Raw genomic sequence first — 14,727 nt, forward strand, 5'->3', positions numbered from 1 at the left:
TGTTTTATGTATTTTTTTAAACTGCCCCTTACCTTCTTTATAGAAGCAGGTGTGGAGGCATAAATAATAATAAAATATTTGATTTTCATTATATACGATAGTTCATTCTGCTACATCTAAAATAATTCATCATCTGAAATTATATATGTAATGCTAACTTCGGTGCTAATGTATCTTTTTCTTATGAAAATCTACCCACAAAGAATCCAGGTAACATTTGGAGTATAAATTTTGTTTATATAAAATATAAAACATATTTTGTATGTATGTTATGTATACTACATATAAGGATTTTGGAACATATATAAAATCTTAAATAGCTTTAAGGACTCCAACTTAACATTTATGTTGATGGTTCTCAACTCTATCAGACTCCAGCCCCAATAACAATTTTTTAATAAACGATGCAACCTGTGTAAATAACTCTCCAAACAATATACATAAAGTGGAAATACAAGGATAGTCATTTATAATAAGACATACTTATTTAATATGAAAGTGCTTGTGCATAACTGCAGTAGAAGACATGATAAGTGATCAGATGTTTTTGCTTATGTATAGAATCACCACGAATGCTGTAGCTACAAATACAAATTGATATAGGAATGTTGTGTTGGGCATTCACATGCCATGAAATTGTGAACAGTCCTTTGTGAAGTTCTGAACAGAGCCAAGTACAATATTCTCTCAATTACACAGTATTTGTGTAAGCCCTAAAAAAATTCTGTGAATATTAAAGGCATGCAGAAAATACGTTGTTTACATGTAAAACTTTGTTTACATGTAAAATAGGTGTTTGTATGTGTTTTTCACCTCTGTATGTCTGACGGACATGTTAAAGTTAAATGGGGCATGGAGCAGTTCTTCCTTGGGTAGGACATTTGGCATTCCTTTCCCCTTACATCAGCAGATGACAGGAGTATACGCACACATCGTTGTTACCACAATACTGCCCCAAATTTTGAAAATACCTCTGAGTGGGTACTCTTGCCCTCCATTGCCGTAACTGCTTTATAGTTAACCATTTGAGCTTGAATTAAATAAGTCCTGCAGTCAATGTCTAAGGTGAAATTGTATTTGCATATAGTGTGGTAAAATCAGAAGGAAGAAAGCGCCTGGGTGCAGGAACCATTTCTGTCTGGTGAATTTGTTGTAGTGTATTGGTCTAGGTCAGGTGTATCTTGATGTAGGGTCAAGGAGGATAATGCATCAGTAGAGACTGCCATTCATTGTACTGTCAAAACACACAGAAAAACACCTGTACGATCAACAGACCCAGTGGTAAAGAGATTTGAAAGTCCATGGACTCCCTTAAAACCTAACATGGGAAAAGAAATGGAGGAAGCTTTAGGAGGAAAAGATGGTAAAAACAGATGCTCTTGAATCCTGAGACAAAAACCTTGAGGTGGAGTGATAATAGAATTAAACATACCTATCAAAATCATGCTGCATTTGAAAGTGAGAAGATTCTGAGAAACTACTAGCTTAGAGAGAGATTGATAAATGTATTGCTCAAAAGATAATTTTTATTAGATTGTATTTGTGTTATATTTTGTTTTTGCTGTCCTTCACTGTCAGCTTTGAAGGATATCTTGTTCTCTGACTGTGCTTTCTTACACCTCCATCCGTACATAATTGTAGACAGTGTTCATGATGAGAAAAGAGGAATACAGGAGTCTTCTGCTCCTTTAGTCAGGGTCCCAGCTCTTGGCAGGCATTCAGGAAACTGCGCCTCAAAGCAAATATACCCATCCTCTTTTCTTATGATTTTACTGATTTGGAAGGGTTTGAGGTTACTAGAGTTTGATGAGTAGAATGAATGAGAAAATAATTATGAAGGAAAAGAGCAAAACGCAGGGAAATAAAGAAGTGTTGATGAACACTAGGAAACTTCATTCCCTTTTAAAGAATTAAACACATTTTGAGAAAAGTTATACTGTTTTGGGTTACAAAAGCAAGGTAAGTTTTTTGTCTTTGGCAAATGTTTATTCTTGGAAGGTCAGAATGCCTCAGATCTTTCATTAGTCCCTGTTTTGATATTCTTTTTCTTAAGAGCATGCTTCGATTTGGAATTTTAGAGCTTTGAACACATCAGATTCTTTTTTAAACTCTGACACTGTCAAATACATCAGCTTGTGGTTTTCCACCATTGTGCCTTATCTAACTAATATTTACTAAACAACTCTGGTGCAAAAATCCTCACATGGAATCTATATCTTGCCAAGTTTCCTGTATGGATTTAGACCATGTTATTTGTATTCTGTATGTAAAAGAATACCATAAAAGCTTTCCTGAGATTTTATCTAAAAGTTGCTACTGCAAAAATGGAGAGGCATTCAGATAACTTTAACTGGATTTAAACGAAAATATTGCTGTGTGTTATGGCCAGATTTGTTGAAAACTATATCGTAGGCATTAACAAAGTAAAACAGTTATAAACAGTTGTTAAATAATATTGAAAAAATATATTTTAATTATACTTTTAGATCTTTTAATTAATTTATGTAGTATGCCTTTTATGTAACCATATTGTGTTATTTTTCTTGTAGGGAACAAATGGCCAAAGAAATGTCAGAATTTTTGAGTAGGTTAGTGCAGTGTAATTGGGGAAATGAGTGTTCACCTCAAAATCATATTTTTAAATTACTTTTGATTATTTGGACCAGAACCTGTTACATGAGTAGCCTGCTTTTTCTATGTAAAGTGATATTTATTTCTGTACAAGAAATATCACTTCTCCCTCACACTACCCAACAAAGAAAAAGTTAAAAAGCAGTATTCCTTCAAGGTCGTGGGGATACCATTGGTATTTTGAATGGGACAGTTCCCTTGGCAGTGGAACTCTACTGCTTATCTCTGGCCGCCACCAACTTAGTCTCAGTAGGAGATTTCTTCCCCTCGTCATGACAAAATGAGTATTTCGCAGCTCTCCCTGGGGTGGTGCTCCCCCTAATTTGTGCCTCGTTGAAGAGGAGGTAGAGGAAGAGCATGGCTCTTGAGGGGCTCTGCACTATGGCACATGGTTTGAAAACCACTGGTGTAAATTGAGCCACCAACAGGATCTGGTCTGTTACTTTTATAAATGGATATGATTCACTAACATGTTAATTCTTAATTTTGAAGTTATAAAGATAATTAACAGTGTTAATATATTTTTAAAAATCAGTGTGCTACTGTTGTATTCTTTACATGATTGTCTTTATAGCAAGTCTGAATAATCAGCAAATTATCCCTTTACTATTTTAGTAACTCCAGAAATGGAGGTGGGGAAACATTTAAATGTGTTGCATTGATGTACTTCTTTGGATGCTGTTTTTTAGTAGATGTACTTTTGTTTCAGTTAATAGGAATGAAAAGTTAGTGTTATTAAAACCATAGTTTAAGCAATAATCATTTGAATTTAACGTAATTTTTAAAAGTATCAAAACACATTTTACATATATTCTAATACCTTATATACATTGACAATCTATAACACTGTATGTCAGTTTACCTCTTCTTTCAGAAGAAAACAAGAACAAAACATAATAATTTTCAGCTGTCCTCCTAGAAAAGAGTCCCAGAACAGCTTAAAATAAAAGGATTTTTTTTTTTTTTTTTTGGTTTTTTTTTTGGGTTTTAAGGATGTAGAAAAGACAAAGAATATTTGAATAAATGTAAAAGCATGATTTATTGTTAAGGAAATGAGAGACCTTGCTGATACACAGCTGGCCGTTTTTGAGCAAAGCAATTAAGACCAAAAAGCTACATGGAAAATTGCCACTTACACCGCTTATGAAAAGTATAGATTCTGCAACAAAGCTAAAACAGATTTTAATCATAAAAATACAGGAAGGACTAATGGCCACACATTATTCTTTAGCTAGTCTTATATGTAACTAACAATCACTACGTCAAACAATTTTAAGTATGTAGGATGAAGAATGCTATTTTTTATTCTCTAGAAAGAAAGCGTATGCAGGCCTTTTAAAGAAGTGAGGGCACCTTATTTATTTCATTGTTAAGCTTAATATTGAAAGAATAATTTCCTTTACTTCAGGAAGAAAGTAACATATTCTCAGACATCATTTTTCAATTAAATATGTGTCTTCACTGCTTGCCAGGATGGCTGTTATCTTTCAAAATGTAAAAGACTGAGGAAATACATGTTTATTTTCAGGTATTATATTTTGATCAACCCTCTTTAAGAGGAAGTATCTTCCAGGTAGTAGATGATAATGGAGAATTTCCTTGTATGATATATAAGAAGCAATGCTTTTGTTCTTTAATACTTATTTTAATATTTTGTGCCACCTTCTTTTCATGTCTTGAAATGTGATGTATTTAAACTCTTTGTTACATTGAGTTTAAAGTCTTGAAGCTTATTCTGTGTGTCTGCTATTTGCAAGTGTAATCTTTTGCTGAAAAATAAGTGTATTATTACAGAAAAGAAATTGTTCGCATATTTTCTGATTAATGATCTCAAATTATATGCATAAAAGTCTTAAAGACCAGGTGTGGTGGCTCACGCCTGTAATCCCAGCACTTTGAGAGACCGAGATGGGCGGATCACTTGAGCTCAGGAGTTTGAGACCAGCCTGGGCAACATGGCGAGACCACATCTCTACAAAAAATACAAAAATTAGCCTGGCTGGTTGGTGGGTACCTGTAGTCCCAGCTATTTAGGTGGCTGAGAGAGTACAGCAGGCTACTCATGTAACAGGAGAATTGCTTGAGCCCGGTGGTGGAGGTTTCAGTGAGCCAAGATTGTACCACTGCACTCCAGCCTGGGTGACAGAGCCAGACCCTTTCTCAACAAAACAAAACAAAACAAAACAAAAAACTAAACAAACAACAAAAAAACAAAAAAGCAGGCCTTAAAGCACTGAGTAGCCCTGTTTTGAAAAAGTTGAATTTATTTCATTTAATTGAGTGCTTTGGATTTTATTTCTTTTCTCTTTCCTCATACAAATGTTCCCACTGAATGGGTCATAATACAACACGTGTGCCCTTTGAAGTCTCTGTTATTTACCTCATGAGCTGAAATCTCTTGAATTTACTACTTTTCTTATTATGAGGGTATGGATTTTGTCTGCTTATAGAACTTTTCTAAGTGTTCTTATAGCAGTGAAGCCTAGAAAGTAAGAGTTTCCAGATTCCATCCATTCTTTTAGCTGACTTTAATGACTCTCATGTGGTGGGTTGCAGGTCTGGCTACTTACCTATATACTCCGTAAACATCCAGAGGCCCAGGGATATTCTGAGCCACTGTGTGTGAATGGAGTTTGGCCGTCTGTAGCTTTCAGCAGTCTCTCCAGGTGGTCGCACTGTGCAGCCTCATGGCTCATAAACAAAACTTTGATATGCTTTTAATGATCTTTCAAGTGTGTTGAGGATTTCTTTTCTGATTTTGAGGAATATACATCAGTATATTTTTAAACTTTAAATTTAGTTCATATATACGTTAGTAAAACATTGAAACTGAAGTCTGGGGAGGTTTGTGGAACTAGAATATTAGAATCAAATGTTTGGACTTAAAATCTAATATGACTATCAAGTGGCATGCTGGAAAATTTTAATTTATTTGGCTGTCTTTTAGTATGCCATTCTTAATCTCATCTGTCAAAGAAACAAAAATTATATTTTTCTAGTAGCTGTTTCCAGTTTTCAAACTTATGCATGCTTTCTTGCCTCTTTAGTCAATGTTTTCTTCATGTTTCTGGTTTAAACATGCAAAAATGTGTAATAATTACAGAGGTCCTGCTGTACAAGCTACCAAAGCAGCTGCTGGTACCAAGAAGTATGATCTTAGTAAATGGAAATATGCAGAACTACGTGATACCATCAATACTTCTTGTGGTAAGTGTTTGGAGAAGATCAGTAATATAAAATGTTCATAGTGATAGGTGATAAATACATAGATTGGGGTGAGGTGTGTGTGTGTGTGCGTGCGCATATATGTGTGTGTGTGTGTGTATATGTATATATGTATATATAAATATATGTGTGTATAAATATATGTATGTATATATAATACCTATATTATCTGAATCTTCGGTCTGTGAATGCAAAGTAACAAATAACAATCCAGTGTTTCTTGTTAAGGCTATTTTTCTTCCCACAGAACAATTAGGGTAAAATACTATATCCAGAGGATCCCACATAGTTGTGTTATTTAAATCACAGTGTTTGAATTCAGAAAACTATGAGTAGGAACGATGAATTCAGAAAACTGTGACTAGAAACAAAAGTATCATAATTGTACATAATTTCTCACTATATTCTTTCCCTCCATTTAGTATATCTGCATAATTAGAAAAGTCTTGCTTGTAAATCTAGTTTGTATTTTATCACAGTGACTTTTTACTCTATTGTCAAGACTTGTGGGCTTCGACAAGTTGTTTAACATTTCTGATTCAATTCCTTCATATATAGAAGACCTGTTTAGTTCAGAGTTTTGTGGAGCAAATGATATAAGATATAATGACATAAGGAAATGATCTGTAAATTTGAACAATATTATAAAATGCTTATCTTTATGAATAACTAGCTTACTTTTGATTTTGTATCATTAATTTAAAATAAAAAATCTCCTTATGCCACGGAATAATTATATTATTACGTTAGATGAATAAATTAACATGTCTTTTTTTTTTTTTGCTCTATCTATGTAATCAATAGATATTGAGCTACTGGCAGCTTGCAGAGAAGAATTTCATAGGAGACTAAAGGTGTACCATGCTTGGAAATCTAAGAACAAGAAGAGAAATACTGAAACAGAGCAACGTGCTCCAAAGTCTGTTACTGATTATGGTAAAAACAGATCTGTACTTTTGAATGTTTTAAAATATGTACATATAAATGCATGTATCTGTACTTAAGACATTTGGGTAAAATGTCCCCTATAAATTTTCTCCTGCTGTAGAACTGTGAGCCATTGAATCTAACACAGCCTTGATGGCCTTTTATAGCATTATTTTTATGAGTATGTCTTTAAACTCTTTCTTGTTAAGATATATTGAATTTACTATAATTCAGACAATAATTTTCTTGTCTGTATTGAAGAGGGTGTGCATGTATAATTTTCACACATACACACCCACACACACACATGCACACACTCACAAGATTAAATGTGAAAACGTCAGGATTGCCATGCATCTTTTAATTTAAATGTGAAATGAATTTTACATATGAAAATGAGTTGCTAAAAGGATGATGGTTAGTTTTATTTTAAATTTTCTATAATTTTGTTTTTTAAATAAATAGAGATGAGGTCTTGCTATTTTGTCCAGGCTGGTCTCAAACTGCTGGGCTCAAGCAGTCCTCCTGCCTTGGCCTCCCAAAGTGCTGAGATTATAGGCATGAGCTACTGCTCCCACCCCTTTTTCTAATTTTTTTTTTTTTTTTTTTTATTTTGAGACGGAATCTCGCTCTGTCGCCCGGGTTGGAGTGCAGTGGCCAGATCTCAGCTCACTGCAAGCTCCGCCCCCCGGGTTTACGCCATTCTCCCGCCTCAGCCTCCCGAGTAGCTGGGACTACAGGCGCCCGCCACCTCGCCCGGCTAGTTTTTTGTATTTTTTAGTAGAGACGAGGTTTTACCATGTTCGCCAGGATGGTCTCGATCTCCTGACCTCGTGATCCGCCCGTCTCGGCCTCCCAAAGTGCTGGGATTACAGGCTTGAGCCACCGCGCCCGGCCTTTTCTAATTTTTAAAATTGAATGTAGCTCAGTTTTTAGAAATAGTTCCCTGAAATACCCAATATTGTTATCTTTTTTATATGTCGGTATAAGTACTTTTCTGTTGCTCCCAGAATAGGGTTATAGCCTGGAAAAAGAAAGGAATTGATTCATGCATTGTCCATTTACACTCTTAATTCCTTTGTTTCAAAAAGAATTGTACTGCAAACATTATTTTACAATACTGCAAATATATGAAAGTGAGAAATACTACCTTGCTTCTGACTACAGTTTGCCTAGATCAGGATTTGATTTTTCATTGGGATCCTGAACATGGATTTTGTTATTTTGTTATGCAAAATGCCAAGGTGTATACTTGAAATTGGAAAGTAGAGTAGGAGAGATACAACCTAGTAAAAGCATGCATGAACTTTAACATTAACTGAGAATATGTGTGATATGTGAGTTGTAATTTCAGTCTTTAAAGCAATAATTGGACTATGTTTAAGTTGGCACAATTTATTAGCTTAATTCTGGTTAACATCAAGGTGACAACAGATTTAATATTTTGTGTTTTTTTTCCCCCAAGGGGTATATTCCCAACAGTTGATAGCATAGTTTAGCAATGCAGGACCCAAGTTGACTTAAAAAATGAGTTCTTGGTTATGTTTTGCTTCCTCACTACCTTCCAAGTAAATAAAAGCAATGTTTAAATAAAGTCAATTTAATAGTGGAATTTTAGTGTTTCTAAGTTGTTGCAAAGAACAGATTGAGTGAGGGCAATATTATTATTAATAAGGGTAATATTAGTGCCAGTGATTGCTCAAGAGATGGCAGTCAGAATATAGGACTATGCAAGGGCAGTGGGAGGTCACTTGTAACCAAGAAGTGGCAGGTGGAAGCCACACTAAACACTGTGACACCACTCTCTTCTCCAGTTTCATTTTTTTCCTCTTCGAATTGAACACAATCAAACGATTACATTAGCTGTTCACTGTCTGTGTACTGAGTTCTGACCACAGATTACCTTTGTTTTGCAAAAAATGACAATGGACTGTTCTTTTTAGCTGTAAATGTTATAATTACTACCTTTAGCGTGACAGACTTTCATTATATTGTATTTCAAAATTAATACATCTGAGTGATCACACTTCTTAAAACAAAGAGAGGTTCTTGTAATATTTGGCACACACATTTTAAATTAATATACACATATTTATTGTATTTGTGAGTCAAACTTTGATACCTTATTCATCTAGCTTTACCCAAAAAAGATGCAAATAATATGTGGCTCACCTTGCCGGTTCAACTACTATTTCTGTTTGTACTATATTATTTGGGAAAACAAAAGAGTAGATTAGGAAAATTTCCTAAGGGTTCTATCAAGGTTTATGAACTAATTTAGGAATTTATGTGAACACAATCCCACACATACATATTAAGCCTTCAGAGAACTTGATTATGAGTCGCTTTCAGGATATATTTTATCAAATGTAACTTCTGCTCTGAAAAGTACTTTTTTTGCTTTTCTCTTTCTCTTTATGTTCTTATATAAAATTCATCCTGACACAGGAGCATAGCTAAAAGCAAAGGTTAAAGAGCACCAAGAAGCTCAGTTGAGAAAATTCTATACTTAGATGATTTCCTAATGTGGCAGCCAAACACCCTTTAAAAGGAAGTGCTGTGTAGTCTAATATTTAGAAGGAACAGTTCATTAATTTGAGAAAAAATGATGACAACTTATGATTAACAAAAATGTAGCTTCGTATTGTTGACTTAAAGAGTAATACGTTGACAGCTAATGGTAAACTCTTAAAATAATATGTAAGGAGCCTCAGACCCTCTTCCTGGTACAGTCCTGGATGAGCATGCTCTCATCTCATTTACTGCAGAGGGAGATTTTTAGAAATAATTTTTTGGGCAGTAGCAAATCACCTAGTAAATATTTACAGTAATTGTTTAAAACAATGATTTTGAAAGTAGTTTTATTATAGTTTCTAAAATAAAATGGCATGAGTTTAAGATTTAGACAGTTTAAAGAAAGCAAAACGTACTGTTATCAACAAGTAGTAATGTTTTTACTCCTGTAATATATATAATTTTCTGAAGAATTCTCATTATTTTCTATGAAAATTCTAGTAATGTATGAAAGGTGCTATAATCTCTCTTAAGTCATTGTTTTGTTTGGATATATGTCCCAAAATCACAGATGAAGTGTGATTTTAAATTTTGGTTCTCTTTATATGTGCTTCAATCAGAAATTTCCTAAGCCTAATCAGTCAAAATAGCCTTTTAAAAAAATCAGAAAGCAGCACCTGCTTTTAGGTAATTCTGAGAATATTTGGCTTGTGGATAGGATATTTACTTTTCAGTCACCACCTCAATTGATGGGAAGACTTTTATAAATTAGAAAACTGCTCATTTAACAGTTTTGGCATTTTTATCTTTTCTTCAACATAAAATATTTGTTCACAGATTTTGCACCATTTTTGAACAGTTCACGTAAGTCAATGGGTGGTAACTCATGAGCTAACTGGAAGATGGGTTAAAATACTTTACAAAATACTAACTTCTATTAAACGTTGTTTTGCTACAATTTTAAGTGGAATTGTAGTGTGTTAAAGTTGTTATATCCATACTAAGATATATTTTAATTTGAGATGATGCTTTATTTGGATCACTCCAATATGTATATGTATTACAAAAAATCTAATGAAGTTAATGTTTTATCAAATTACTTACATTAAGAAAATGACTAGCATTTTAAACTGAGAGAGTATATAATTCTTATTGTAGCAAAACTCTTAACATAGCAGCTGACCTTTTAGAATAAAGACTAACTTTTAGGTGCTGGTTTTTGGTCACTGTATTTTCAAACACTGATGGTGTCTGCATTTCTGTCCAAAGGTATTTTAGTTTTATAGATAATGTGATAGTGTATGCAGGTTTAATAATGATACCTCCTTAAATAGAAAGAGGAGATTATTGTTACGTTTATAGCTTCTTATGATACACATTCTTTGGTAATTTAAAAGCTTTGAGTCACCTTAGTGTACAGTGAATCTCTTGTAGAATTAGTTGGGCAGTAATGATTTGGATATAATGTCACATTCATTTTCCAACTGGTTGGACCTGATGTTTTGAAGTGCTACTTATAATTTATAGGGCTGCATTTGAAGATTACACAATTGAATATGAGGGAAAGTTGTTTAGAATATTAGTTTCAATCTTTTAAAGTCTGTATCTTTGTGTTTTTCCAGATAAGTATTCCTTTCTAGTCTTCCCCAACAAAATTTCAGTTCTCCCATTAGTAGAAAAGCTATCAAAGACTTTCTATTTAGTTTCTTAATTTTATCCAGTATCTTAACTTACAGGAGACTTACTTCAAATTAAAAAGTCATTCATTAATTAATGAATGACTATCAGTATCATGGTAAATTTCTCGTAAACTGGACATTAAATTCTAATTCATTACTTAAGATGGAGGGAAGGTTTTAAAATTCTTGCTTTTGAATTAGTACATTTTCCACAATGTAGGGAGTTTTAAAAACTTAAAGTAGAAACACTGAACTCTAAGTAGCTCTGGGAAAACAGGAGCGAAAGAATAGATAAGCAGATGTCTGTTAATATGTGATGCAACTTTTAAAGTTACTAACAAAACCGGGCCTCTCGTTCCTTCATAGGCATATTTAGCTTTGCTAACTGCTTTTTGCTTTCTCTGGTTTGCAAAGAAATAAATTCAACTGCTATAAAGCTTTTGCTATTTGTTGGCATAAAAAGTAGAATAAGAGTATTTTCATCCTTTCAGTATTTGCAAATTCTTACAAAAGCCATGTGGCTGTTCTCGACTTTATATCATATGTATATTTTACAGTATTTCTTTGACACACTTAGATTTTCATAATGAGACTCTTAATTGAGCTGCTGTAAATGGTTGGTCCACTTTTGAAGTTCTGTGAGTATGAAACATATTAAACAGGCTAACCAAACTTATTATACTGCTAAAGATGTAAAGTCATTGCCCCAGGGAAATCTTTACATTTGCAGATAAAATAAAAACCTACTTGTTAAGTAATGAAAATTGAGCTAGGAATGAACGATTGATATGAATGAAATGCCCAGTACTAGTAGAAAAGCAAGGATTTTTCTTTTCTATTGACAAGGAGAATCAAATGTTACATACTTTGCGCTTACTTCATTGGATTTTATTCCAAAAGAAATCTGATTTCAGAGTAAGTAAGTATCTTTAAGGGAAAGTTTGTGCTTACTGTTATAAGGTAGTTTTTTTTTTTTTGTCATATGGTTGTCTAAATATTGTTAATATCTGTGTTATTTGGTCATTTTAAATCCTAAAATTTGTTGGCAAAAGAAAAAAATTTTATATGACTTCTACTTTTTGTGGAAATAGTGATTAAATTGACAAATGTCTACATCCTTCAGATTTTTGAAATTAGTGTTTATTTTGTTCTATCATAAATAGTCTAATAAAAGTTACTTTACAAATTTGAACTCTTTGGAGGAAGAATATAAATTTAGTAAATAATAGTAGTTTGTTTTCCTGCTATGTGAGTTTATTTTAGGTTACTGTTACAGTGATCTGTGGGAATCTGACAGGGGTTTGTTGCTGATGGTGGTGGTGGGGTGTGTGTGTGTGTGTGTGTGTGTGTGTGTGTTTACAATGCTAAGAAACTTCTTAAGGGAAAGACAATTCTAAGAAGTAACACTCTGAATTTTATTAATTTGTAGGCAATAAATATTTGCATTTTGTTTTAAATTTACTATTAGGGACCTTTCTACTTTTAAAAAAATTATTGGGGGTATATTTTAGGATTAAAGGCTCTTTTCTTTTCCCTTGAGCTGCTGGTATAACTTTCCTTGTTCTGTGTAATAGCTCAGCAGAACCCAGCAGCTCAGATTCCTGCCAGGCAGCAGGAGATTGAAATGAACCGACAGCAACGCTTCTTCCGCATCCCATTCATCCGCCCTGCTGACCAGTACAAAGACCCTCAGAATAAGAAAAAAGGCTGGTGGTATGCCCATTTTGATGGACCATGGATTGCCCGGCAAATGGAACTCCATCCTGACAAGCCACCCATCCTACTTGTGGCTGGTGTGTATGATTCACATGAAAAACAAATTATTAAACAAAAAAGATCATAAACTCTCTGACTGAAACATTCTAATGTATAATATAATAATTTATTAAATTTCAGGGTTGAGGCATGGAGTCTTGTGGTTAAGTCATATTTCCAGTTCATTGAGGATTAACTCATTTATAAATGTGAAATTGCTTGGATTAAATTATGTTCTTAGCACATAGAAACTTGTCTGTATCCTAAAAACCTTTCCATTTGTGTTTCATCATATCCATTGATTTGTAATGGCTTGAGGAAATGTAGCATTTTTATTAACTCTGATAATTTGTTTGATCAATAGCAGTGTTTATTAAAATTGAAAGGGTCCTTGATGGGGGACAAATTTTAGTTGTTTCTGGTGATTTTGTTAAGCAGATTTCCATCTTAGAGAAAAATAAAGTCTTAGGAAGATTTCAAATCTATGAGAATTAATAGGTATTTCAGGAATAAAATTGGTAAGAAATGGTCCTGAAGAGAGAGATGGTAATTTTCTGATATCTCACGGATACAGGTAAGGATGACATGGAGATGTGTGAGCTGAATCTTGAGGAGACTGGCCTGACTCGGAAGCGTGGTGCTGAGATCTTGCCAAGACAGTTTGAAGAAATCTGGGAACGCTGTGGAGGCATCCAGTACCTTCAGAATGCGATTGAGAGCAGACAGGCTCGGCCCACCTATGCAACTGCCATGCTGCAGAATCTGTTAAAGTAGATGTTGCACACCAGCCTTACAGCTGGGAACATTTGCCATGGTACTTAGGTAGGGTGTGTGCCCCCAGATTTAACCATTCCATAATCATGTTAGAGTTACTTCTATAAAGTGAACAGATTTTATTAATCATGGCTTTTGGTGAATTTGTTTAAGGTTAATTATGGTAGCAAATTTCGGACCTAAAAATTATTTTTCTGTATCCCACTGTAACTCCTAAAACTCTCATTATTCTCTAACTATTACACTTGGGCACATTCTCATGTTTCTCATCCTTTGCCAGAAGACTACCTTACATCCATCATCATTGTTCTCTAGGAAAAGAGAACTTTTTTCAATATTCAAAATACTTTTTAAGGATGGCACAGTACCATATAACTGGAGTAATAAAACATGAGCTTACAGTCTTACAATAACTAAGCCACTTAAAATGATCCAGGCACTAATGTTTTGGTCTGAAAAGCTGTGTACTTTCTTTATGGACATTTTCAGAAATTTTTGGAAATTTCCATTAAAGGTGGAAAATCTATTATTTTCCACCTTTGCAGTGTCTTAGTTTGAGTGAAACACTTCTAAGTTCTACAATTCTAGAAAGAGCCTTAATGTATTTGATGTATTCTGTGATAAGAGGTACTAAATAGTATCCAGCACAGATTTGCTTTTCTTTGCTAGCAAAATGTGTGTTGCTGTCAGAATATTCTTTTATATTCCATGGAAAATAAAGGAAATTCAGATTGTTTAAATGCCTAAAAGTTTTGAGATAAGTTTTGTTTCACTTAGGAAAGGAAATAGATTTTAGGTGGCATAGTGGCTTAACTGGACTGAATTCAAATATTCTTTCAACTTCATCTCAATAGCGATTTTTGTATAAGAATCTTGTCCAAGTTGTTCATTGATTTAGCAAGTGTTCTGCTTCCTACATCTTTCTTTTTAAGAAATTCCTAGTGTCTTTTTTGGCCTTTGAGGTTTTGGTAACTGTAGACCTGTTTCATAAGCTTTGTAATTCAGAAGTCCTTGTATTTAGTAAGTGCTTGTTTTACATAACTGATAATTTTAAAATGTTTTCTTTGTGTGCTGTTAGTATTGATTCAAATGTCAGCAGCTTTAAGCCTAATATTTATGACTTTCATATTAGGAATTTAAAGACAAAAATACATAAAGGAGTTATGCTGACATAATTCTAAGGAGTTTTGTTGTATTTTAGAATAAAATTATAAAGTAAAAT

General features: G+C 33.7%; 1 protein-coding gene across 1 annotated transcript in view; it reads left to right on the top strand.

Moving 5' to 3' along the window:
- The window catches only part of MYO6 (myosin VI), a 171,138-nt gene extending 156,411 nt beyond the window's left edge, over positions 1–14,727 (top strand). Inside the window, 6 exon segments of the mRNA XM_017881129.1 lie at positions 2,550–2,588; positions 5,735–5,838; positions 6,661–6,792; positions 10,135–10,161; positions 12,551–12,769; positions 13,306–14,727. Coding sequence (XP_017736618.1) covers positions 2,550–2,588; positions 5,735–5,838; positions 6,661–6,792; positions 10,135–10,161; positions 12,551–12,769; positions 13,306–13,505 — 721 coding nt within the window. The 3' untranslated portion in view covers positions 13,506–14,727.

Source organism: Rhinopithecus bieti, unplaced genomic scaffold (genome assembly GCF_001698545.2).
Source record: "Rhinopithecus bieti isolate Rb0 unplaced genomic scaffold, ASM169854v2 scaffold_12476, whole genome shotgun sequence".
Taxonomy (NCBI): domain Eukaryota; kingdom Metazoa; phylum Chordata; class Mammalia; order Primates; family Cercopithecidae; genus Rhinopithecus; species Rhinopithecus bieti.